General features: G+C 50.0%; 1 protein-coding gene across 2 annotated transcripts in view; it reads right to left on the minus strand.

Moving 5' to 3' along the window:
* Positions 1-25734, minus strand: part of GTF3C1 (general transcription factor IIIC subunit 1) — a 1956011-nt gene that overhangs the window by 1211173 nt on the left and 719104 nt on the right. For both annotated transcript variants that reach the window (XM_085632176.1, XM_085632175.1), the window contains exon 18: positions 7077-7173. In XM_085632176.1, the coding sequence (XP_085488302.1) occupies positions 7077-7173 (97 nt within the window). The remainder of the gene's footprint in view (positions 1-7076; positions 7174-25734) is intronic.

Genomic DNA, 25734 nt, shown 5'->3' on the forward strand with positions numbered 1-25734 from the left:
CAGAGGGTTCCGGAGATACAGGTTTTTGAAGAAATCTTAAATCTCAGGTTAACAGCAAACAAGCATTGGTAACCATGATGTATGTAAACTTTTACAAAAGTTTGCGAGAGTTGAGTTTGACTACTCCGGCCCAACTTAGGTGAACAAATCTGACAGGGTGAGGGTCTGGGGGTCATTAAGGAGTATGTAGATAGTTACCTGCCCACCAAAGTGTTTTTCAGAGCAGTTACACACTTTACAGCACAGCTGCCATAGACTTCAATGGAGTGGTGCTGATGCTGTGAATGCAGGAGATGGAAGATGATCAAGGATACTCTAAGTGCTGTACTGTTGACAGGATGCCTTTGCAGTTATTCCTTGTCCCACGGGTCAAGTGGTGAGGCGCCTTTGGCCACAGAGGTCGGGGTCTCTCAAAGTCCTGTTCAAGACAGTAGAAGGCCTGCTACAGCTGGGCTACCAGTCTCTGTCCAGAGCAGTCCCAGTGATATCCTTTTGTGGAGGCTGATGTGCCTCTTGGGCGACCAATCCAGACTCAGGCAACACTCCCGGGTCTGGCAGGCTCGGTGCAACTTTTGACTGTCGAGGACCGGTCTTTTGGGGTGCCCAACAGCAGACAGCTGTGATTCTGAAGTAGTGGCTACTGACTTGCCGAGTTGGGTTACTTCAGCTTTGATGGCCCAGGTGCTGGTTCCAGGGGACAGACAACTGACCTTTGAATTCAGTCCTTTTGTCTGGGGCTTGGGAGTGACTTTTCCCCAAGTCAGGAGGCACAGGCACACTCCTCTCCACTAGTCCAAGGTGCGGCAAGTGCAGTACAGCCGATAGTGCAGCCTCTTTTTTTTACCAAGTCCAGGGGTCGGCAGGGCAGCGGGGATGTCCTATGGTCATTCACACTACTCCCCAGGAGGGCAGAAGGCTATCTGGTGGCCACTGGAAAAACTGGGTCACAGTGTCGGTCCATTTCTAAAAGTTGCATTTCTATAATAGTGACATTAAATTCGACTTGGACAAACTGGGTCACAGTGTCGGTCCCTTTCTAAAAGTTGCATTTCTACAATAGTGACATTAAATTCGACTTGGCCATCAAGTTGGATGGTAATGCCATGTTTAATTGATACCTTAAAGTACCCATCTTAGTAGCCCCACTCAGAAGTTAGCAGGGCTGACTGGTAAGCCGGTAACCCTGTGTTAACCAATGGGGCTACTAACTCTCCCACAGGAAAACAATAATTTGGTTGTTGACCACCGGCATTGAGTAATCTCGCTGGGAGGAGCTCTAGCACCTGAAAATCTTGCTAGGGGGGTGCGAATTCTCGCTCGCCAACTTGACATTGGCGAAGCTCGTGCAAGAAACAACTTTGCCACAGGGTGCTTGGAGGAGTGTTGCTATAACGCGGAGTGGGCACAACTCTGCGAACTCCACAGGCGGAGCGGAATTTTTCGCCCATCCCTAGTGACAACACTGTACATTGGGAAAAAAGAACACTGTAGATCATGCAGGAGGACTGTTGAAATGGAGATGGTGCTTATACCAAACACTATGGAACTGCACAATCATGAGTGGATATAGTGTAAAGTTTGAAAGTGTTAATGCCAATGTCTGTGCTTATCGTACAAGTTACTTACCTTCGGTAACGATGTATCTGGTAGAGACGATTCTAGCCGCAGATTCCTTAACGTAGAATTATCTCCAGGCGTGAGACTGGACCCGGAAAACTTTCTTGCCCAGCATCTCTGCGCGCCGGGGGCGGTACCACGCAACTCCGCCCGACATCTTCCGCAGGCGTGACGTCAGCGAGGTCATATAAGCCCCACCCTGGCGCTCTGACGTCAGTTTGCTTCAGAGAACTTTTTCCGCACCACAACGCAGCGCCATCACAACAAAACTGAGGAGAGCATGGGAACAGTGTGCGAAAAAAACAGAGAAACAAAATAGAGAGAAACAAAAGGTAAGAAACATCACCAAGTGGCACCAAGGCACCAGAAGGCGACAACAGCAGGCTAGAGCAGGAAGAGAGCAGAGCACCACTCTGAGGAACAACTGTGTAAGCCAAGGCGAAAGAAGCAGGTGGCAGTAAAGCACCAGAAGGCCAGAGCAGCGAAGCCATAGCAAGAAAAGTGCGAAGCACCACTCAGTGGAACCACCGTGCAAGCCAAGGCGAGAGTCAACCTGGATGCACAAGCATGTGAAAGCGCCGTGACAGAAAGAGAGAGAGAGAGTCTGCAACCACAATCACAAAGGGAAGGGCCAGAAGCCCGGAACAGAGGAGCAACAGCAATCCATTCCCATACCACACTGCCAAGGATGGCCCTACCACCTGAAAAGAGTAGGAGGTCAAATAGGTAAGCGATCCGCAGACCACACTGCCAAGGAGGGCCATAACCCATGAAGGAGTAGGAGGTCAAAGGGCAGCTAAAAGAACCCCCAACGAAGAAGACCAGGAGGGGATCAGAAACAGAGGGAAAGAGCAAAAGTAGGCCCTCACGCTGGAGAGAAACCAGCTTGAGGGATGCCTGACCAGAAGAAAACGAAGAAGACACCCACAGAAGACAAGCCACCCAGAGGGAGGAGACTGCAGAAACCCAAGCAGAGGGTCCTCGCAGAACGGGGAGGAAGGGCGGGTCGTGAAGGAATCTGCGGCTAGAATCGTCTCTACCAGATACATCGTTACCAAAGGTAAGTAACTTGTACATCTGATAGAGACTACTAGCCGCAGATTCCTTAACGTAGAATACAGACCCTAGCCATACCCAGAAGTGAGGAGGGCCTGCGAGAGAGCCTCCCCACCAGGAGAGACACAGGACCCCAGCTGGGGACATGTCACAGGAACAATAAGGGAAATGCCAGGATATCCCCGCCTAACCAAGGGAGAACGGCCCAACACCCCGCAGGGGCAGATAGCGGCCGAAAGCCCCAAGGAACACAAGGATCACCTCAAACCCTAGGGAGAAGAGGAAGGACCCGAGGCAGGGCCCACCGTAAGAAACACAGACCCAGGGACAGAAAAAGCTGAACACCCTTAGCCGCAAGCAACGGACAAGGCATGAAAGGCCCCACCGCCAAAGTGCAGACAGAAAAGAAAGGCACAGTGGCGCAAAGCCCCAGCGGAACCAGAGGCAGGGGCACAAGGGAAGACCTCAAGGGCCACAACGGTGGATTAGAAGAAACAGGCCTGCAAGGGCATGCGCAGCCAGCAGCAGGCAACAACACGGAACGGTGCACCAAGGACAAGCCAAATGCCAGCCAAAGGCAGAGGCCAGGAAGGGCCAGGACACATCCCAAGGGAGGGGCTGGCCCAGAAACACACACACACACACCCACGAAAGAAGTGGAACCAGGGGGAAAAGTAAGACGGAAGACGGACCAAGCCGTCCACCAGAACACAGAAGCCAGGGAAAGCCAGTGCCCCCGGAACACCAGACAGAGGATCAAGCCGAAACACTGGACAGAAGTGCAGAACCGCTACAACACAATGCCGCAGACAGCAGGCCAGACTGGGCCAGCGACATAGCGAACCAGGAGAAGGACGGACCTGGGCGCAACGCAAGCTGCTTCAAAACAATCGGCAAGAAGATTGCACCTGCGACATACCAGGACACCACGGAGAGCAAGGAGCCAAGAGGGCGACCACACCTCCCCAGCACATGACAGAGCTATGTAATAGCTACCATTACCCCACATAGGGTATGTTACGTCCCAAGAAACATGGGAACACCTCTTAGGAAAAAATCCGCAGCAGAGGACAAACAGAAAAACCTGCAGAGAAATCCGCAGACGGCTTGCCAATCAGCCAATAAGAAGACACAGAAGGCCTAATCTCAGGGCCTACACGGGCTTACCAACAGCCAAAACCACAAGGCAAAAAAGGGCTGGACCAGCAGCCAACAGCACCAAAGGGCCAATGAAAGGACCTTAAAGGCACACCAACCACACAGAACACACAACCGGGGCAACTCGTCACTAGGCCCCAGGAAACAATGGGAGATCACCTCAAGTAACACAGACCGACAGCCAGGTCACTGAGGAGGAGGAGGAGGAGGAGGGGGGAGGGGCAGGGGGAGGAGGAGGAGGAGGAGGAGGAGGAGGAGGAGGAGGAGGGGGGGAGGAGGAGGAGGAGGAGGAGGGGGAGGGGGAGGAGGAGGAGGAGGAGGAGGAGGAGGAGGAGAAGGAGGAAGACGACGATGCCCCGCAAGGAACCTCTGAAAGGCAGATTACACAGGGGAGTGGAACAAAAGAGTGCCATCGAAGGGAAGGTCAACCATCCGTTCTCTAACGTTCTCAGAGAAAACACTATCCCTCAGCCAAGCATGGCGACGAAGGGCCACTGAAGAAGCCATGGTGCGACTAGAGCCGAGCGAAGAATAAACGCCTCCAGCTCCCTGCCATCCAACACATGGTGCTGCAGATCAGCGCAGGCACCCTCCTGAGAAGCGGAAGACAGAAGGGACTCTGCCGAATCCCACAAGCAAGAAGTGGCCCTGGCCAACACACAAAGCGTGTTAAGCGCCCGCAAGGCAGCACTGGAGGAGGCAAAGATGTTGCACCCCCAGGAATCTAACCACCGGGCTTTCCGCGACGGGGGAGACAACACCGATGGCAAGGAGGGAAAGGCAGTCTTTAAAAGAGGGCCCCTGGTAGAAGGATGGAAGGAAAGGCAGACAGGATCATGAGGAGCAGGACGGTGGCAGTGCAGAAGCGGTTGGGGCACCGGGTCCCGCGTGGCAGGATACCCCCAGGCCCCCAAGAGAGAATTATGGAGAGACGCCTCGAAGGGAAGAAGCAGCTCCCGTCCACCAGATCCCTGATGGAGAACCTCCAGTAAATAATCCGTGGGGAAATGGGCAGCCGGATCGCCCACGCGCAAGATTCCCGCAGCCGTGGAGACTGCCTGGGCAAAGGCAGCACTCGCCTCCGTAGGGCATAGCGGCGGGGAAAGCAATTCCTCCGTGGGCGACGGCTGTAAGCTAAGCCGGCCGTCCTCCAGCCCAACCGGAGGAAGGAAAGACCAAGCTCGAAATGGGGGAAGGTTGACCGACGAGTGGGGAACCTGAGGTGCCTCCGGGGAAGACTGCGGTGCGGGACAGCGAAGAGCCGTCCTTGGAAGACGCCAGGAAAAGGCCATTGCGCGGCGTCCCGTCTCCGGAGAAGACAAAACAAACAGTTGCCGAACCTCTGGAGAAGAGGGGGCATCCGAGGATGAATCAAAGACCCGACGTCAGCACGGCGCCGTAGAGTCTGCCACCGGCGTCAGCTCAACGTCGACCGGCGCTGAAGGGGATGCCGAAACGACCTCTGCCATGATGCGCGACACGGGAGAACGGGGCAGAGTCGGAGCCGGGGGGGCCAAGGAACAGCGCCGAAAAGGCATCGACTCTACCTCCGAAGAGGCAGCCGCCTGTGTGGAGAGATGAGGGGGGCCCGGGGACACGCCCCGGCCCCTAGCCAGCCCCTGCAGTGTCGCCAGGTCCAGCAGCCGCTGGCGTCAGCTCGGCCTCGGACAAGGTTGCCGCCTGCCCAGAGGACCGAGGGGGACTCGAGGACGAGCCTCGAACCCCGGCAACCTCCCACGACACCACAGGGACGCCCGCAGGGGTTTGCGGCAAGGCAGAGGTGCCGTGGTCCGAAGGAGGGAACCCCGGAGGGCCGCACCCTGACGGCACCACATCTCCAGGACCTGGAGCTGAACCTGCCGGAGCCGCCGGCGACGCCACAGAAGTCCCCGCACATGGCAAGGGATCCACAGACGTCCCAGGAAGAAAAGGAGAAGAAGGAAGAGCCAACAAGGCTGCCGCATAGGCCTCTATCTGGGCTCTGGTCGCCCCTTAGCCGGGAAACGGCAGGTAGGGTGGCGACACGTGGGGCCGCACAACCCGCGGATAACCCACGCCCCCAACGGGCCAGGAACCAGGTCTCGGGGACAAACTGCGACACTTACCAACAGGTGAGCGACGCCCTTGCGGCCTGGGAGAGGGACGATGTCGGAGACGGAAGCGGCGGTTCTTGAAGCCTTTCGCGGGGGACGGACGCGGCAACGACGCCGACCTGGACACGCGGGCCGAAAGGAGTTTCATCCAGCGCTCCTGCCGGGACTTCGGCTTCATCTGCTGACAAGCTTCGCAGTCCGTGGAGTCGTGGTGTTCCCTCAAACACCACATACAGATGGGGTGAGGGTCCGTCGCCGACATCTGGCGCGCACAAGACTAGCATGTTTTGAAGCCCGAAGGCATTCGCACACTGTTCTCAAGAAAACGCAAAGCGTAAAAAGAAGGACTGAAAACAGGCCAGGAACACGATCCGGATTTGTGTTGCATGCGGAAAAGAAGAAAACTGACGTCAGCGCGCCGGGGTGGGGCTTATGTGACCTCACTGACATCACGCCCGCGGAAGACATCGGGGCGGAGTCGCATGGTACCGCCCCCGGCACGCAGAGCTAATGGGCAAGAAAGTTTTCCGGGTCCAGTTTCACGCCTGGAGATAATTCTACGTTAAGGAATCTGCAGCTAGTAGTCTCTATCAGATATCATTTATTCTCAACAAAATTGGTAGGGAAGCATCAATTATAATAATGTACATTATCACACCTCAAACAGAAAGACAAATCCAATATGATTACAAAATATCATGGACAACTAAAATAGACCCCTCCAATGAAGCAATAACAGAAAAATTAATACACTGATAAAGGAGCAATTGAAAAATACCTAACACAAGGAAGAGTAAACACGTATGTTTCCAGAGTATTTGGTGAAAATTTGGATGATAGAAAGTTTTTATTTTTCGATGCATTTCTACATAGCAGACATTGTATATTTGCTGATAAAGTGCTGTAAATATTACTCACCCCATGGCAGAAGTAGTTTATAAACACAAACCCTGAATAAAATAATTTGTTTCAAGGTCCTACTAAACTTGATAAATAAGCCCCATGTCATGTAGCAAGCATATTGACCGATATAAATATAAAAATATGTACTAGTGGGTAAAGTGTGCTACAAATCATATCAGTTTGTATTTACAAATAAATAATCAAACTTCAACGATGACCATAAAACGATGAAGACATCAATAATATTACCTGGTCTTTATCTTGAAACTTTTCAGTGGGTCCAAACTGTAGCAACCCCATGTAGCACAATCTTTGTATATTCTCCAAAAATGAAAAGATATATCTCCTGCAAGAAGGCTAGAATGAATTTCTGTAATCATATCACATGAAAGCACAGGTGCAAATGCAGGTTTAAAAAAATCCAACATAACGCATTTGGCAAATAAACAGCAGCTTTTACACTAATAAATTATGGATAGAATCAAAAGACATGTCTTTCAGAATGGCAGCTGATATGGAACCATTCATTGTGGCATTGGGAGCAGTCTACACCTTTTAACTGTCACTGGAAAACAGTCATACTGAAGGATCACTAAGTTACTCCTGTCTAATTACTTTCCATCCATTCTACGGGGAAACAACTTCAATAAAAAAAAATATTTTCCTGATTGGCTAGATAGTCACTATTTTACAGTTATAAAATTTGGTAGTAGCTCAGAAAGACTTTTCTTGAGCAGAAGTAGCTCTCACAACAGAAAAGGTTGGAGACCCCTGGGCTAGATGGTATTTAGAATGGATTACATAGCTCTTCAATCAAACAGTATTTGTATAGCACTAATAATCACCCGTGAGGGTATCCAGGTGCTAGGTAGCAGGGCTCAGTCGATAAGCCAGGTCTTGAGTCTCTTCCTGAAATCCAACAGTGGGGGTGATGTCCGGAGGTAGAGGGGAAGGCCATTCCAGGACTTGGTAGCGTGGTAGGAGAAGGAACAGCCTCCTCTTGGGTGAATGTGTGGTGTCTGCGCGAAGGCGGTGGATCAAAGGTCTCTGGATGGTTGGTGGAAGATAACTGGAAGAAGTTCAGGCAGTGGTTGATGTATGCTGGTCCTAGGTTGTCGAGGCATTTGTCAGTATCCTAAATTAGCATGTTTTATGGATGGGGAGCCAGCGGAGGTTCCTATGGTATGGAGGGTGATGTGGGTCTGTTTTAGAAGGTTGAGGAGGAGGTTGGCCGCCGAGTTCTGTATTATCTGTAGTCTCCTCATGGGTTTAGAGGTGATCCCTGCACACAGTGCGGTGCTGTAGTCCAACCAGTTGGTGACTAGGCCTTGAGTGACTGTTTTCCTTGTGCCGATGGGGAGCAATTTGTAGATTCTTCAGAGCATGTGGAGAGTGTGGAAGGAAGCGTAGGAGACTGCGTTGATCTGTTTCATGGTGAGCTTGCTGTCCAGGATGGTGAGCTTGCTGTCCAGAGGTTGCAGGCATGCATGGTCTGTCAGTGTGGGAGAATCAGTGTGGAAGTTCTTCACCAAATTTTGCGTATTGGTCACATCAAGGGGAAGCCTGACTTGTACAGGTCAGATTAAATCAGGCTGAAAAGCTTTGCTGAAACAAATAATCATGTTGACGACTCAAAATGGGATTAAAAAATATTTGGCGTTTTGGAAACTCCTTTGTCAAAAGGTATACAAATGGGAAATCTAAATATTTTAGTAAAGGCATCATGGCATAGGTTGTTGGGGATTCAAATGGCAGGAAATAAATTTAAGTGAAATCAAGCACTAGCTATGCCAACCAGGAAAAATACAGATGAAATCAACCAATCACTTAAGACACAGGGACCCAAGTTCACAAAGCTATATTGGAAAGCGTTATTTTAAAGCATGGTCTGTACAATGGTTTTAAAATGACTGGTTTCCTAGGAAGTGGTAGAATTGGAGCCAGGGTCAGTTACCGTTGTAAACCTACTAAATATTTTTCTCCATATTGTTAGTTACTATAATGATTCTACATTGCTGCTCTTTTTTGGGGGGGAAATCTTTTTATTATAGAACAAAAAGACAAAATCACAACAAAAAAAACCAACAACATAAACAGCAACAAAAAATAAAGCAATCGTCACGTAGAATACAATACAAAGAATAAAGGCCACCGTGATGTGATCAAAATAAGATAAGAGACACAATAGCCATGACATACAAGCAGATCGCAGTCCGCGCCTTCTAAAGGGATTCTCCATCAGCATTATAGGGAGCATGATCTGCAAAGGGGGTACATAGAAGTCCTCTGTACTCATTCCATGAGCCCCACACACTCGTCCATTTGCCCGGGCAACCCCTCCCCTCATACACCACCCTCTCAGGCTGCATGCACCAGTTCATATCCGCCGCCCACTCCGTTCTACTGGGCACGGCACCTCCCTTCCACGTCCTAGCCAGATTCCTCTTTGCCACCATACAGCCCAGAGAGACCCACGTCTGCTCAGTCCAGTTCAAATCTGTGGCATCCCATATATTTAGGAGACACAACCTTGGGGTGGGGTCTATCGGTTTTAGGCATATCTGGGACATAAGGGACAATCTCAATCCAATAATGCTGGAGGACCCGGCATTCCCACCATTGATGCAGAAAAGTACCCACCCCCCCGCAGTTACGGGGACAGACCGGGGAGGGTAGAAATCTCATCTTACCCAAAGCCGTGGAGGTGTAATAAGCTCTGTGTAACAGTTTGAGTTGGATAAGTTTAAACCGGGACCTGATAGCAACCTCCTTGGGCGAAGCCAGGGCCGCCCTCCAATCTTCATCCGGTATGTACCCCAGATCAGCCACCCATTTCATACGGATTTTATCCAGCGGTTCTGGAAGATTATTAATGATCTTGCGATATGTCAAGGAAATCGTCTAGAAGCCTATCTTCTAAAGGCGATGAGGCTGTGAGATCCGAGCCCTTGGGAATGGCCTTGGTGAGTGCGCTCGTACTTGCAGAAAGTGAAAGGTCTCTCCTTCGTGGAGCTGGTATTTGGCCTGTAGCTCTGCAAACAGGATCACCGCGCCCTTCCCCCACACATCTCCTACTTCAGTGAGGCCAATCAGATCCCATTTATCGAAACCGGGCCGAGCCGACACCATCCCAAAGTGACAGGATTCTAGTAGTGGGGTTACTCGTGTAATTCTACCCTTCCATCCCAACGCGGTTGTAGCCGCTCGCCAGAGTGAGACTGTGGTAGAAGTGGGTGTGAACAAAGGTGCTTGCCCTGGCCCGCCATAGAGTGCCCTCAAATGCCCCCTATCATATTAAATCGGTCCATTCTGTAAGCTTGGTCCGCTATAGGACGGTGCGCCAAGTGATTAAGGACCATTAATTGAGAGGCCCAATAATACATTTTAAGTGCGGGGAGCGCGATACCTCCGTCATACCAGCTACGCTGGAGTTTGTCTAATGCGATCCGGGGAGTGCCACCATTCCATAACAGGGAGCGGACCTCAGAGTCTATTGAGAAGTATTGCGGCGGGACTGGGTAAGGAGTGTTTTGCAAGGCATATAAAAAACGGGTAAGTACCATCATTTTAAAAAGGGCAGCCCGCCCCAATAGGGTAAGAGGCAACCCCTTCCCTACATTGCTGCTCTTAGTCCGGAAAGGAGGAAAGAATTAAATATGTAAAGGAATCACACCACAATACAAGAAAGAGCACCCCACAACATAAGAAAAGAAAAAATGCAAAACAAAATGAAAAATCACTCTTCAACAAAACAAAAGCTACTGAACAGAAGACAAAAGAACACCATAATAACATACCAGGAAACACCACCAAAACAAAACACACTAATACAAACAATATAACACAACTGTATTATTGTGCCAAATTTTTGCTCCAGTGGTTTCTACTATTTCCATGTGCTATCTTGTTGCCTTGTCCTGTCAATATAAATTAAGCTTTATTCTGCTGGGGTGCTATTATTATTGTGGTGTTGTTTGTTGTGTTCAGCTGGTGTGCTACTCTGGTGTGGTACATCTTTGTAAATTGTTGGTCTGTACAGTACGTTAGCATTTAAATAGTGCTTTCATACTCCTGGCTAGGAACTAAGGATGTTTCTGGGTGGTCAGGCATCCTGGTAAAGAATGGTTGGTAGCAATTTGGTTTGAGGTGTAGCCTAAGGGTAGTCTAACTTTTATCCTACTTGAAGCTCGCATTGTGCTGTAATCATATATGTAGCAAGTGTGTAGCAACACGTAATCATGAAACTGAAATGCAAAATGTGAGAGACCAGATGACAGTTTATGCATACAGAATGGTAACAATGTAATCTCAACTTGACACACAACGTTTTAGGGAACAGCTAAGTGTTGAGAAAAATCCAACTTCTTGAGGATCATGCCTGGATAGATTAGCATAGCCCCAAAAGGAAACTGTGACCTTCATGGAGAAAAGGAAAACTGTTTCTCACCTCTACCCTGAAATGTACTTGAAGGAGTGATGGGGTGGTCAGAACAGGACAACGCTGACAGAAAATCTCTTGCTTTTAGAGGGGAAAGACAACAGACCCCTCCCCTGACCAAACCCCAGGATCCGTGCACATACCAACAATAGTACTTTATAATAATTAGTATGAATTATGCATTCTTCTACAAAAAACTATGCAAGCAATAATTACAAATATATGTACAAATACCTGAGGAACTACAAATATCGGAATGAATAAAAAGATACACCACAAATAAGGATCATCACACATCTCTAATTGTCTAAAACTTCATGGTTGACTAGAGATATCACGGTTTAGTTTGATGCGAGTTGATACCTTTAGACAAGAAGGTGTTCAATTTAGTGTCCCGCCTGACCAAATTCCTACCAGCAACCCATTTCTCTCTTTTAAATTTTATTTTTGATAACAAACTTTATTGAGTTTTGTGGGACATTACGGCCAATGCCAATTGCATACATATTGGATAAAGTACATTACAGAATAGTACAGATCTATCCAAACAACACCGCCGCCTGTGAACATACTGGCCAACAAGTAAACTTGGCACAAGCTACAGAGTGTTCACCCCTGGCAAAAAGTATCCTCTAGACGTACGTATATGGCCGAGATGTCTCGTCCTATGATTATGTATCCTTCACTGAAAATGCTGACTGATTATGGAGGGTTTAGGGATGATAGGGAGGGCAGGTCTATCCCATGGTACGTTGCCCAACAAGACCAGATTTTCCTGTGTTTTTGGGGACAGCCTCGTGCCTTATACACAGCTATCTCTGCCCCTATGCAGCTGTCAATGGCCTTCTTCCATCTTCCAACGGGTGGCGGGGAAGATTGAGCAATATCCTGCTTGGCAAGTGTGAGGCCCAGAAATAATAAGTATTGCTTGTAATGGTGGTCCCCCCCCCCCCCCGACCCCTTCTGTGCTGTGTAGTAGGAAAGGTTCAAGTGCTAACCGCCAGGACCTGTTCCAGACAGGATACCTTACGCCAGAACAGCTACAGTGCCCCACAGACTGTGTAGGAAGGTCCCCACTGCTTCGCCACATCTAAGACAGGTGGGGGGCGGAATGACACCCATCTGCAAGAAGCAGGAGCGTGTATATTATGACCTATGAATGTATTTAAATTGGATTAGGAGGTATCACATGGAAATGGTGGCACCCCGGGGACAAGCTAAGGTTTCATTCCCGTCGTCATCTGTGAGGTCCGGGATGTCAGCCTCTGCGCAGTTCGGTTTGTGTTTATGTAGTTTGGTTATGGATGATCACTGACTGGTAGATTTTTTTTTTTAACTTTATTTATTCATTTTCCAGTAAACATAAACAACCTTTATCTTGGGCGAACATTACAATGAGCAAATGGGCCATAAAGTATACACATAGTTGACAGTGGCACATAATCATCGTGGCAGTCCGGAGGAGACCGGACGAATGGTCCGGCTTTGAAGTCCATAGGTTGAGGAAACCACACTACAATACTGAGACAGTACATGTTTATCTTATCCCAGGCCAGCACGGCGCAACCGGTAACTCACAACAGTCAAGCCAGAGCACACACTCCGCTGTAATACCCAGGTTAATGACAAAATTCTAGAGGATTACCATGTAACAGTGAATGGAAAGACGGTTAAAGACGAGACCCCAAGACTCCTGTAGTGCCAATTTCCTGTCCCCGTAATGTCCACCTATTGTGTTGCGGTCTCCGTGGTGGCAGCGCCAGTGGTGGCGTTAGTATCAAGTGGATGTGCCAGAAGATAACTTTTTAGGGGTTCCCATATATCAGCGGGCTTAGAGGCAGTAGGGAGAAGCTCTGCATATCTGAGCAACGTTTCCTGACAATATAGCATATCCCGTACCCATTCCTTAAACTTTGGGGCTCTACCCCTCCCCCAACGACAAGCCACACGCCTCTTTGCTAAAAGGAGAGCGACCGTAGTGAATTTACGGTAAGGCCTTCTTATGAGTTTAGCATACCCCAATAGCGCTTGAAGCGGAGCTGGAGAGAGGGGAGTATCTATCATCTCAGAAAGGGCAGATTACACCAGCTGCCAGTATCGCGCCTTCCCAGAGGCCATCTGTCCTATTGCATCTCTGATCTCCTCCAGGCTAATGGGCTATGACAAGAATTTTTGCTGATAGTCTGGCAGCCACCCCAAAGTAATCTCCTTCAAATAGTCATCCATTTCTAGGGGTGCCCTTCTAGTGGTTGTATAAAGTGATGCATAGTGAGCTGTGAAGGCATCTATGATCGAGTGTGTGTCACATAGTAGTGTCCCTCCCCCCCCCCTCCAACTCCACAACGTAGTTAGCCGTCCTAGGGGGCCTAACAACCCCCGCCAGCGTCTTACCCGGGCGCTCCCCCTCTCCGTAAGCCCTAGCTACCCTGTCTGCAGTGGCTTTGTAATCAGTCAGTGTGATCCTAAACTGGTGTTGCGCATCTGCGTTAGTAACAAAGTCCGGGAGAGTTTCCAGTGAACGCAGTGTTTGCCCCAGTTTATGCAAAGTGTCTCGCAGCGCACGCAACACTCCCGAGCTCTTTGAGATACAAATACCCCGCACAGTGACCTTAAGTGCCTCACACATAGTCGCCATACAGTCCACCAATCCCTTATTGTGCGATAAAAATTCTTCAAGTTCTTGCCCCAGCTCCGTACGGAAGAGCTCATCGAGTAGTATATTGGGTTGCAGTCTCCACGGTGGTCGTCCCCCCACCATGTCTGTGAGCTTGAGCTTAGTCAGGACCAGGGAATGGTCGGAGTAGGTACGGCCAACATGGTGCGCCGCCACTAGTGATATCATGATGTAGTCTAGCCTAGCCCAGGAAGCGTGTGCATTATTCCAATGTGTTCCTTCCGTCAACAACGGGTGTAAGTGCCGCCATGTGTCTATAATGTCCTGGTGATCGCATAGAGCACGCAGATATCTGTGCGTGTTATTGTAGTGGTGGGCGGAGGGATTAGATCTATCCACTACTAGGTTAATGACTGCATTGAAATCTCCGCCCCATATCAGATGCGTTGAGTCAATATCTTTTATCTTGTTCCAAAGGGCAATGAAACTACTAGGGTCATCTATGTTGGGGCCGTAAGAGCAGGCCAGAGTGACTGTTTCATGGCCCATCCTGCCCCATGCCAGACAATACCGCCCCTCACGATCCACAGAGCTCCCCATAGGGATGTTGGGGGTATGTTTTTTGATCAGAATAGCAGTTCCTATAGCATAAGAAGAGTATGGGGCAAATACAGAATGTGCTCCCCATCTTGAAGCGAAAGTACTCTTGCGAGTAGGATCCATATGGGTTTCTTGTAAGAATACAATGTGCACTCCAAGTCTATCTAGAGCGTTAATTATCTGTCTGCGCTTCCTGGGATCGCCCAGCCCCCTAAAGTTCCATGTAAGAGGGGATATCACCCCACCAGGGTTAGTATCTGTGTTACTGTCCAGTATCGTGTCCCCCCAGGTACCTCAAATGAACAGTGAGTGCCCTGCCATCGGCCAATTCCATTGTGTCTTGTGCACGGACCCATTTGCGTTCAAATTCAAAATTGTGCTTTCTATCGCCATCCTCAACATTCACAACAACAACCCTTGCTTCTCCCAAAGTGCCCCCACCCACACAGACATCCCAATCATGTCGGGAATACATCACCACCCATCCAAAACCAAAAAACCAGAACATGTCCATAAAGGGGAACACCCACAGTGGGGGGCGAAAGGGTCCAGACCCGCCATCCATCTCCCCGATATTTCACCCGCTGCACGCCAGCCTTCACGACAAGCTGCAGGTGCGGGATGGGGGAGGGAAATGCCAGGCGCACATTAAATGAAGGAAGGTGGCAAGCCTTGTTCAAACGGGACTTTGCAAAACTGGGGGCTGTAATTAAACCAGTGTGTACCATAAATTCTGCCCTGGGGAAATTTGAACAGACATTCAAATCAAACTAGGGGCGGAGCTACTAAAGAAACCACAGAGAGGTCTACTCATCAGTCCAGTGCCGAGGTAGGAGAGTGGGATCTAGCTCGCCCCAACGGGGGCCGGACAGTTCCAGTTTCTTTTAAAAAGGTATCCACTTGCGATGGGTTGTGAAATAGGATCTGTTTGCCCAGGTGAACTAAGCGCAGTTTGGCCGGGTACAGCATCGTGTACTAGATATCGCGCTGGAGCAGTTTTTTTTAACCACTGCAAATGTTTGCCGCGCCTCCTGCACCGACTGCGTGAAGTCCGGATAGAAAAAGATCGTGGCATTTTCAAACAGGACCGGCTGTTTTTCACGGGCTAGTCGTAATAGAGTGTCCCGGTCCCTGTAATTCAGAAATCTGGTGATGACTGGTCTAGGGGGTGCACCGGGAATAGGCCGAGGGCCGAGTGAGCGGTGTGCCCGTTCTACGACCAGCTGCTGAGAAAAGGCCTCCCGGCCAAAAGTATCAGCTAGCAGACGCTCGATGAAGAGTTCCATTCTGCCCACATTGGTGGATTCGGACAGTCCAATAAGGCGAACGTTGTTTCGGCGCAAACGCGCTTATAAATCTTCATTTTTTCTGCAATGACCTTTAGGAGCTTTTCCATTTGCGACATTTTGGTGGTACTGGCCGCGGCCCCGTCTTCTAGCCCCGATACCTTCTGCTCAGCTTCTGTCAATCTCTCTTCGTGTTGATCAAGTCGGTGCACCACTGAATCCAAGCGAGTGGACATGGAGTCTATCTTAGAGTCTATTGAGGTGATGCTTTTTTGCATGTTGAGTAACAGCGCCTTCCAATCCACCTCAGTGTCCTCTCCGCCATCAGAATCAGCACCTTCAGTCAGGGGTACGCAGGATTTCCTCTCTTGAGGTTCAAACAGGAGTTTAGATTGCTTGGTGTCAGTTTTTCCCATACTGGCGGCAGGGGGAGGGTGGCACGCAACGATAAGACCGCAAGATGGGGGCCTTCAGTCAGCCGCTCCCTCCCAGCAGAGCCAGTAATTGTGCCTCCTCAGACGACAGTATTAGGTACCTCAAGGTTCCTGCCCCAAGCACCAGCGGGGCAGAGGGTTTAGTATCAGGCCAAATGAGCCTCAGATGGGCAACAGAGTGGGTCCTGTCCGGAGCAAGCGTAGTTATGGTGCCCGCGCAGCCCCTCTCAGATCTCCTTCTCCTCCCCTACAGGTGGGCACTAGTACTATTGAGGATACAGGTGACAGACTGCCAGTGGGCAATGGAGCGCACGAAACACAGCACAGCAGAGTCCTTGGGAGCCGTACTCAGCAGCTACATGCACCTGTAGCTCTCAGCAATGGCGGGTGTCGTCTCACTATCCAGAGTCAAGGGGCCGTTGGATGCAGCCTAAGTATATCCGTCCGCATGCAGCCTCCTCACCTCATGCCCACCGCGGCTCCCGTAGCGCCGTTCACCCGTCCCAAGGGCTTACGACAGCAGCTCAGTCTGTTCCCGCCTGTGACGTGCGGCCCAGTGGTACCAGCTCGTCCCCGAACTCGCGTGATCATCTCCCCTGCCGCCGCAGCCACAAAGGTTCCGTGCTTCTGCCGGCCAAGATTGCGTCGCTCCGTTCCCAAGCATCGGCAGCAAGCTCCAGTCCGCGGTCGTCACCGCTTATTCCCGAAGTCAATCCGCTTCGGATCTCCGGTCGGAGAGCAGGTTTTGGTGCTACAGGATAAAGAAATGTGTATATTATGCACCCGGCTGGCGAGAGCCTCACAGGAGTGCGGCCATGTTGGTCTGGCTCCCTCTAGCGCCCCACTGTCTGGTCGATTTGCCGAATTTTGTGAGAGCCAAGGTCACCCATCAGTAAGCGTCCCTTGAGGGGGTGGAATTCTGGCAATCCTTCCAAAGAGCGGATCAGGGGGGGGTCAGAGCATGTCTTAGCTGCAGGTTTCTATAGAATAGTGTGCAGTAGAGATGATAGTGTGTTTGCAACTGTTGGAAGGATTTGAATGTGGACCCATGCATTATATCACCTAGCGCTGAGATTCCAATGAGATCCCATGCCCGAAAACCTGGGAGCATAGTGACTAGTCGTAGGTAGGTTCCATGCCACATAGGGGTTGCCTGTGTCAGGCACCCATCTCAAACCATCTTCTTCACTTTGTGGTGTCAAAGCTGTATGACAACTCTACAACCTGGGGGTAGATGTTTGAGGTTGGCGCGACAATAGAAAAAACCCAGGAGGGGGGTGTTACCCATCGCGAGTCTCTCCACTGTGAAAACTGGGTCTGTGTGTGAGTCGTACCACCTCTCATTTATATTCAGCAGATGGGATGCTGCATAGTATGCATATATGTCGGCTGCCACTAATCCGCCACAATGTCAAATGGGTGCAGGCTCGTAAATTGATACGAATGGCACCCCCCCATAAGAAGCCATTGAGAAGTGCATTTACCTGGGCAAACCAGGCCTGTGGGATGGTGTATGGGAGATTTTGAAGCCGGTAAAGAATACGAGGTAAAAAGACCAGTTTGAAGATTGCTGACTGCCCGAAAGGAGACAAAGGCAGGCGTGACCATCCCCTTGTCTCCTCCTGGAAACGGGATAATAGTGGGTTGTATTACGCGACCAGGATATCATTAGGCATGTAAACCCCTATGTTTTGAAAGCCCTCCATTGCGTGGGACAGTTGTAATGCACATGTACCATGCCCCTGGTCACCGCACACTGGAAACAGCACCGATTTTGCTGGGTCAGTTCCGAGGTCAGAGGTTTCCCCAAATACACGGAGTATCTGGAGTATTCGCGGGCCAGAGAATCCCGGATCAGTTAGGAAGAACAGCACATCATCCGCGTATAAGGTAATCCTGTCGGACCGGTCTGTTGACCAGTTGTATCCCCTTACCAAAGGGTCCCGCTTCACCCACGCCGCCAGTGGCTCTATTGCTAACACAAATAATATCAGGGAAAGTGGGCATCCTTTTCTCGTACCCTGACAGATTAGGAAGTGCATCAACCGTATTCCTGCTACCCACAGGTCTGGACTGGCCCTTATCGGGCACCGGGCATTTCCCCGGTGGGCCGCCAGGGTGGGGGCTGGTTTTGGGCCCCTGGCAGGCCGTTTTTGTTACCGGGGGTCGGCAATATCAGCCCCCTGTACCAAAATCGGCTGAAACCGGCCCTTGTAAACACCTCAGCAGCAATACCTACGGGAGCCGGCTGAGCACTTTGCCAGGGCCAGTTTCGGTTCTCAGTCCGGCCCTGGCTACTCTCACGGATGCCGAGAGCTCTGTATATAGGACACAAAGTGTGGTCCAAAGTTGAGGGCTCGGAGGAGCTGGAATAGATAAGTCCAGCTTAAGGAGTCAAACGCCTTGTCAATGTCGGCCAACAAAAGGGCTGCGGGGCGGACTAATTCTGGGGCTTCCGCAATGGCGTTATGGACTTGCCTAATATTAAGACGTGTAGAACGGTGTGGCATAAAACCGGCCTGGTCGGGGTGGACAAACTCATGAATGCATGTGCGAAGGCAGTCAGTGAGAACTTTGCCCAACAATTTAGATTTAAAGTTCAAGAGAGAGAGAGATTGTGTGGTAGGATTACTGTTCTTTCGAGGGGGGGCCTGGTTTAAGGAACACCACAATTCTGGCGCGGCACCTGTCAGGGGGTAAAATGTGTTGTTCTAAGGATTCGTTGAGTGCATCCAGAAGATTTGGACCTAGCTGGGACATTAGAGATAGTAAACACTAACTTGAAAATCCATTAGGACCTGGTGCACGGCCTGGGCCTATGTTCAACAAGGCAGTATCGAGCTCTTCTACCGTTATAGGAACGTCCACATGAACGCGTATATGATCAGGTAACTTTTGAGGTGGTATGTCTTTTAGAAATTCTCCTATTAGCTCACTCGTTATGAGTTCCTTCTAAGCGAATAGGGATGTATAGTAGGAAGCAAATGCTTGAGCTGCCGTGTCAGGGGTAGTACATAGGGACCCTTCTGCATTTCGCAGCACAGGTACCCGGGTGGGGGACAGCGTAGCTTGACAAAGGCAGTGCAGCATCTTACTCGACTTATCACCCCATTAATAATAGTCTATGTTGAGTCGCTAACCATATGTCCTGGGCCTCGTTAGTAAGGTGTTGGTATAGCTGCTGCTGTGTTTGGAGGAGACAGTGCAGTGGCACTGGGCCTTTGCCCTCCGTAACCTCGGCCTCTAGAGCCCGCTGGCGATTTTCAAGGCCTACCACCTAATAGGACCCTCCATATTAGGGAGACCGACAATCCTCCCGTAGAAGTACAGTGGGAAATGCTCACACTCAACAGCCTTGGCTACCACTCTTCTGGCCCAGTTCAGAGGAAACAGGATGACCTGTACACGGTCTGTCAATTTTTTTAACTTGAGGTAGAAGTTGGAAGGAGTAGAAAAGATCAGTGTTCCATTGTATGTGCATGTTTAGAAAAAATTGGACTAAGCAGCAATGTTTTTCACCTGCACGATAGCGGATATCTACGCCACAGATTGTGGGCTTAAGGGCTTCCCACAGTATTGTACTGGAGGGGGTGGTAGCTACATTAGATGCCAGGTAATCCGTGATTACCTGCCGAAGGGCAGTTTGATAGACAGGGTCGTGTATGTGCCAGGGTGACATTAGCCATCGAAAGGGGGGTTTGTTAGGCCCAAGACTTAATTTAAGAGTGACTGGGGAATGGTCTGAGAGACCTCTGGTGAGGATGGAAACCGACAAAGCCCTTTGAATGTAGCTGCGTGGAAGGAAGAGCTAGTCTACACCGGATAGAGATCCATGTACTGCAGAGAGGAGGGTAAAGCCTAGCTCTGCTGGGTGGTATGCGCGCCATGCATCCGCCCACCCCAGGGTGGAGACTAGTTGGTGTAGTTTTTATTCTCCCATTTGGGGGCTGTGGCCTGTCTCCCGCCAGCGATCTATGGGTTCCATGATGTCATTCCAATCGCCACCCATCACCGTTGGGCTGTATGGAAGACCCCCCCAAAGTCGTGTGATCTGTGCTTCCCCATGCAGTGGTCCTGTCACTACAGTGCAGCGCCCACTGCATGGGGTCTGACCATACTTTGGACATAATGTAGGGGACTCTATGATGTACAAGGATGGCCGTGCCACGTGATACGAGGGCATACCCTGAGCGGTACACTTTGTCGTAGCCGAAACGGGCCAGGCATGGGGCTTTGTTACCCAGCAGGTGGGTTTTCTGTAGTAGGAGGATGTCAGCCTAATGTGGTTTCGCTTGCCTGAGGACAGCACCCCTTTAAATGTTATCAAGCACCCCTCTGACATTCCAGGTCATAATGTTGAGCCCACCAGGCAGGGAATTAATATTATTCGTAGCCATCTATCACTTAGGGGGGATACCAGATGAAGTGAAATGCAACGAAGTCACTGTGCCAGTACCTAAACTGCAAAAACTCTTGCACTAGCATGCCTAGTGCCCCACCCTTACTCCCCCACTCCAATACTTCCACCAACAGGGAGTAACTGTTGCGGTCAGAGTGTACCCAAGGCCCCCAACAGGGGACCTCAAAGTGCCTCCGCCCATGGTACCCCAACTCCCCTATGTACTCAACCATGAGTGTTTAGGGCGTGCAATGGGCACTGAGCCTAGACCTCCAAGCCAGCCAAGTCATCAAAACAGTGAATGTCTATGGACGGAACTACTGACGGGGGAGCAGTGATGCTCCCACTGTTTTCATGACTCATCGCCGTGTCTGGGAGCGCCAGTTAGACCTCGATCTGTGTCGTCTTTTTGAAGTGACCTTTTTCGGGTGATTTCAGCGAGTGCCCTGTGAGGAATCGGAGTCCAGGGGTGGCAGGGTATGTGGTCTGAGATGGACTGCCTCGTCAGCTCATGCGAAGATTGCCTCTGGTGTATCGAAGAAGAGGGACATGGAGATAATTCTCATTTGGGCTGGATATAGCAGCATATATTGGATGTTTAGTTCTCCAAGTCAACGCTTGACTGCGGTGAATGATTGACGTTGTTGTTGAAATAGACAGGTATAATCAAGGAAAATCGTGATAACGGATTTGTAGAGCAATTTATCCCTGTGGTTTCTAGCAAATTCAAGGATGGTGTCCCGATCCATATAGTTCCACAGTTTAGCTATGACTTGCCTGGGGCATTCTCTGAGGAGGCTTCCTTGTCAATGCACGTGGGCTCTTTCCACAACGAAACAGGGGGACAGAGTCTCCTTGGGAAAATGGGATTTCAACCATTGTGTGTGAGGAAGCGTTCCATAGAGGAACCTTCACAATCCTCCGAAAAAAACCAATAAGGTGCAGATTTATTCGTCAGGAGTGTCCCTTCACATCTTGTACCCGGTAAGCCAGCTCCTGTGTTACGAAAGTGAGTTTATTAACTTTTTGTTGCAGTGTTGCTGTGTCTTCAACCGATGACACAGGAGTTTCTGCCTCTAATACGGTCGACGGCCTTCCTGATATCTTGCCGTAGGAAGGAGACCTCTAACCTCACCGTGCGGATCTTCGCATCTAGTGTGTCGCGGGCCTGGGCGATCGTGGCCAGCAAGGCAGTGTTCTCAGGGACAGGTCACCCGCTGTCGGCATCACTTGTGCCGCTGGGGACCGTGGTAAATTGGTCCAGTGTGCTTTGCTTTGTAGTGGGGCCTGATGATTTGTCCTTCGTCATGGTAGCTAAGAGGGGCCTGGGGGCCACGTATACACCACTTCCGCTCTCTTTGTACGACTCCCCCTGTATGATTATCTTGCAGGCTTCTTCGTGGGGTGTCTTGCCTCCTCGGGCATTTTTCATTGAAAGCTGGCACGGATCCAGGCCGCAAGCCGCACCAGGCCTAGCATGGCTGCTTCCGTAGCCTAGGGGCAGCCAGCCAAGTAGGCCACATAAAGGGACCAGACTCACTGGACGACCAGCCCACAGCTCCCCCCGCGCTGTCACGGTCTTCTTAGGGCGCCTTGGCCGCTAACACCAACGAAATGCCAAGGAATGAGGCTAGGGTTCACAGACCAACACGAAATGGGTTTAAGGGCGCCCAAGCAGGAGACCGCCCCAGGGTACGCTCAAATTGTACGCCGCACCACAATATGTGCGGGGATCCCTCCATGCTCCCAACGCCCCGAGGAGGGGGGAACCTTGTAGTGCTGCTAATGTCTAGAAAGCAAGTCTGGCCCCTGGAAAAACAGTAGCCCGCACCTCCAGCAGAGTGCTGTGCAAAGACGGTCCAGCCGGTGGGGACAGGAACCCAGGGGTCACACCCGAGCCGACCACGACTGTCGCACTGTAAAGACCACTGCAATTGGGCCGATTCAAGGAGTAGCTGGGGCTCCGGTAGGACCCAAACTGTGTAGTAGCAATCCCGGTTACGTTGCGCTGCAATCTTGTTGCGCCGCTTCACCAGCCCCAGCCCACATCCTCCATTGGGCCTCCAGGATCACACAGGCGAGGACAGGATACTTCGGCCCACCCCGGGACCTTGTTCTTCGGGCTCCGGTGAATAGCTCTGGGGTGTAGCACTTTGGATCCCAACAGCCGCACCCACAGCCCGAGTGCTTGCCTCCGCTAGGCTCCCACCGGTCAGAGCGGGCCCCGACTACAAGGCCGCTACTCCTCCACCCCAGATTTGGGGTCACTTCATCCCGGAATTGGATGCCACACCGAGACTGGAGTCGTAGCCGGGGCTCCACTGCAAGGAGCGTTGTGTCCTGGTTCATCTGGGAGAAATTGCGGTAGATTACATCGGATTTTGGGCTTGGGCGGTTGGAGCTCCACTAAGCTGCGTCCGCCATGATGGCTGTCCAAGCCACGCCACCACCCCTCTAAATTTGGGTGCTTTTTTATACCTTTCCTTCCGTGGGATTTCTATGAAGCAGGTTTGGGATTACTCGCATGAAAAAACATATGGCAGGAATATAGGTGAGCAGTCTGAATCTAAAAAAGTAACAATGCATCAAAATCAGAGCCCTGTACACATATACTTAATTTGCACATCAATAATTAGTGAGGGTGTACACCCAGTAGTGTTACTAAAACAGGATATGATTGCATCGAGATGCACCTAATGTGACAACATATGTAATAGTTAAAGGTCTGTGAGAGGAGACAGTGAGCTGCGACAGACTGAAGGAAGACAGAGAGAAAGATAATTTAAGAGCGACTGGCTAGAGTAAGCAGCCCGCCGAAAGGTAGCCGGTGGGTAATCATGCCTAGTGAGTGGTTGGTGTGTTGGGCCAGGTACCAGCAGCATATGTGAGCAGCGTGCGCACAGCCACAGGACTTACTAGTCACAATAAGTGGGGGCGCAATGACAGCGGGGTCAGTCACAGCAGAGCATCAGTGGAGTTAATTTCTGTGAAATTAATGGTTAAGTGCCAGCCTTGGCATCTTTGAGGTGCAATAATGTAGTAGATAAACGCAGACGTTAAACTTACTGGATTATCTCAGGATAGGGCATAGGTCATCCCGTCAATTACGTGGGAAGCTGGTGCCCAATGAGCGGCCAAGAGGGGAGTAATTACGTTTTGTGAAAATAATAAATGAAATAAGGGTAGGTCCAGGGAACCCCTGAGTCATATTGATGTGATGGATGAAACCCAGTAATGAACTTACTGAATTATCTCAAGGTAAGGCATAAAGTCTGGATGGAAGTTGGTGCCCAATTCGCGACCAGAGGGGGATGTTAACCTGGATATCCACTTGGCTTTATACTGTAAAGCAGGTAAGAGATATAAGACACTCGAAGGATACCAGACGTAACAATTCTAGAATGCTCCAGGTGAGTACTTACAGCTGTGGGTCTGGCTAGAGGCGATATAATCAAGGTGCCTATAGCAACTCAGGTGAGTAGTACCTGTAGCGGAAGGCTGAAACCAATTTCTAAGGGTAGAAAAACCAAATTATATGTGGAGAAAAGTTGGCAACATGGTAGTAAAGTGCAACATCACTAGCAACTCACAGAGAAGCTGTATATAGTAGGTGGAGCCAGTGAGGCTAGCCGCTACTATTGAATCTGTAACTTGTAATTAGGGCCATTGATCTATAGAGAGTAAAAAAAAATTGGGTAAAGTTAATAGGGCAAGGGCGGGGGGGGGTGGAGTATAATAGTATGCGTGCGAGTACTTACTAAAGCGGGTATTTAGTCGCCGCTATGAGGAGCCGGCCTTATTACAAGAGCGGGCACTGTCTGTAGTGGGGAGACAAATAATCAATTAGCAGAAGAAACAGCGTGAGAGGGGGGTGAGCGCATTGCCGAGATACTCACACTTAATGAGCCGCTGTGGACATATCTGCAATATTAATGACACGCGGTAGTTAGAAGTGGGTCCCAGTTAGGATAACCTTAATTAATCATGGCTGGGAGAACACTTACTTAAGAATCCGGTTCCACTGTTAGATCTCAGATGGCGCTCGGGACGCGATGAGTGCGAATGGGTAACACAGCTTGGGAGCGCTGATAAACATGAAAGGGGCGTGGTTTAGGCATTGCCCGGGGTTTGGTAACTGATTGGAAAATGGTGTGCATACGTCGTGCGTTGAGAGGGTAGAAGGCATAAAAGAAAGACTGAGACAGAGAAAGTCTGTTTCAGATGCTTGAAAAATGAATTAAATTACTCATTTACCATTGTGTTAGAATTAGAAAGGCAAGGGCAAACGCAATGTAAAGGCGGCCCTGTTATTACTATTTTAGAGCTCAAGATTTGGGACGAAATAGGATCCCTCTGATGCATGGGACTGCCTTACTGACGTCGCACAAGATACTAAATCCCTTTGTGGGTTGGAAATATCACCACAAAAGAAGTAGGTGTCCAGATTGTGTGTGGGAGTCGAGTACTAGAGAGTGGGCAGCCTGTTTTTATGGTCTGTCAACTAGTGGTTGTTCTTACTTTACAGAGGTCTTTATCAAAAAGGACATGGGTATTTATTGAGTTTGCACAAATTCACGGTTTGGGGTTACATAGGTGGATACTGTAGTCACTCTTCCGTCACCACTTGGATGCACCTTATAGAGGTTTGCCTGACTTTCACTGGTCACGGGATAGGCTTTATGTGACTCACTATATTTTGATAATGGCTTTTCACATGGAGGTAAAGCAGCGCTCTTGGAACGATACTTAGGCTCAATGTCACTTGGTTGTCACTCTTATTTTCCTCCGTTACCGCATTAGGTATTTGGGATCTTTTGATCTTATGATATTTGTTGTTCATGGTATTGGGCATCTCTTTTGGCTCATGCTCTGCATTTCCCACCCTGTGCATGCTAATACACGTCTACTTGGAGTTGTTTTCCACTTCTGATACGGGGAGATTTCAGAATAATATAACTGACACCTGCAAACTTTGTAAGGTGTTACATTGGCCTGTGTTTTGTTTGTGTTTATGCAGCCTTGAGAAAGTCGCAGGACTATTTCCCTTTGTAAGCGACGAAAGACGTGTTGGCTGTCTGAAGCAAGACTAAAAGAATAAAGAAAGAAAATAAGAATTGAAATAACTTGTGTATAATT

The sequence above is a fragment of the Triturus cristatus genome, chromosome 10 (genome assembly GCF_964204655.1).
Source record: "Triturus cristatus chromosome 10, aTriCri1.1, whole genome shotgun sequence".
Classification (NCBI taxonomy): Eukaryota; Metazoa; Chordata; class Amphibia; order Caudata; family Salamandridae; genus Triturus; species Triturus cristatus.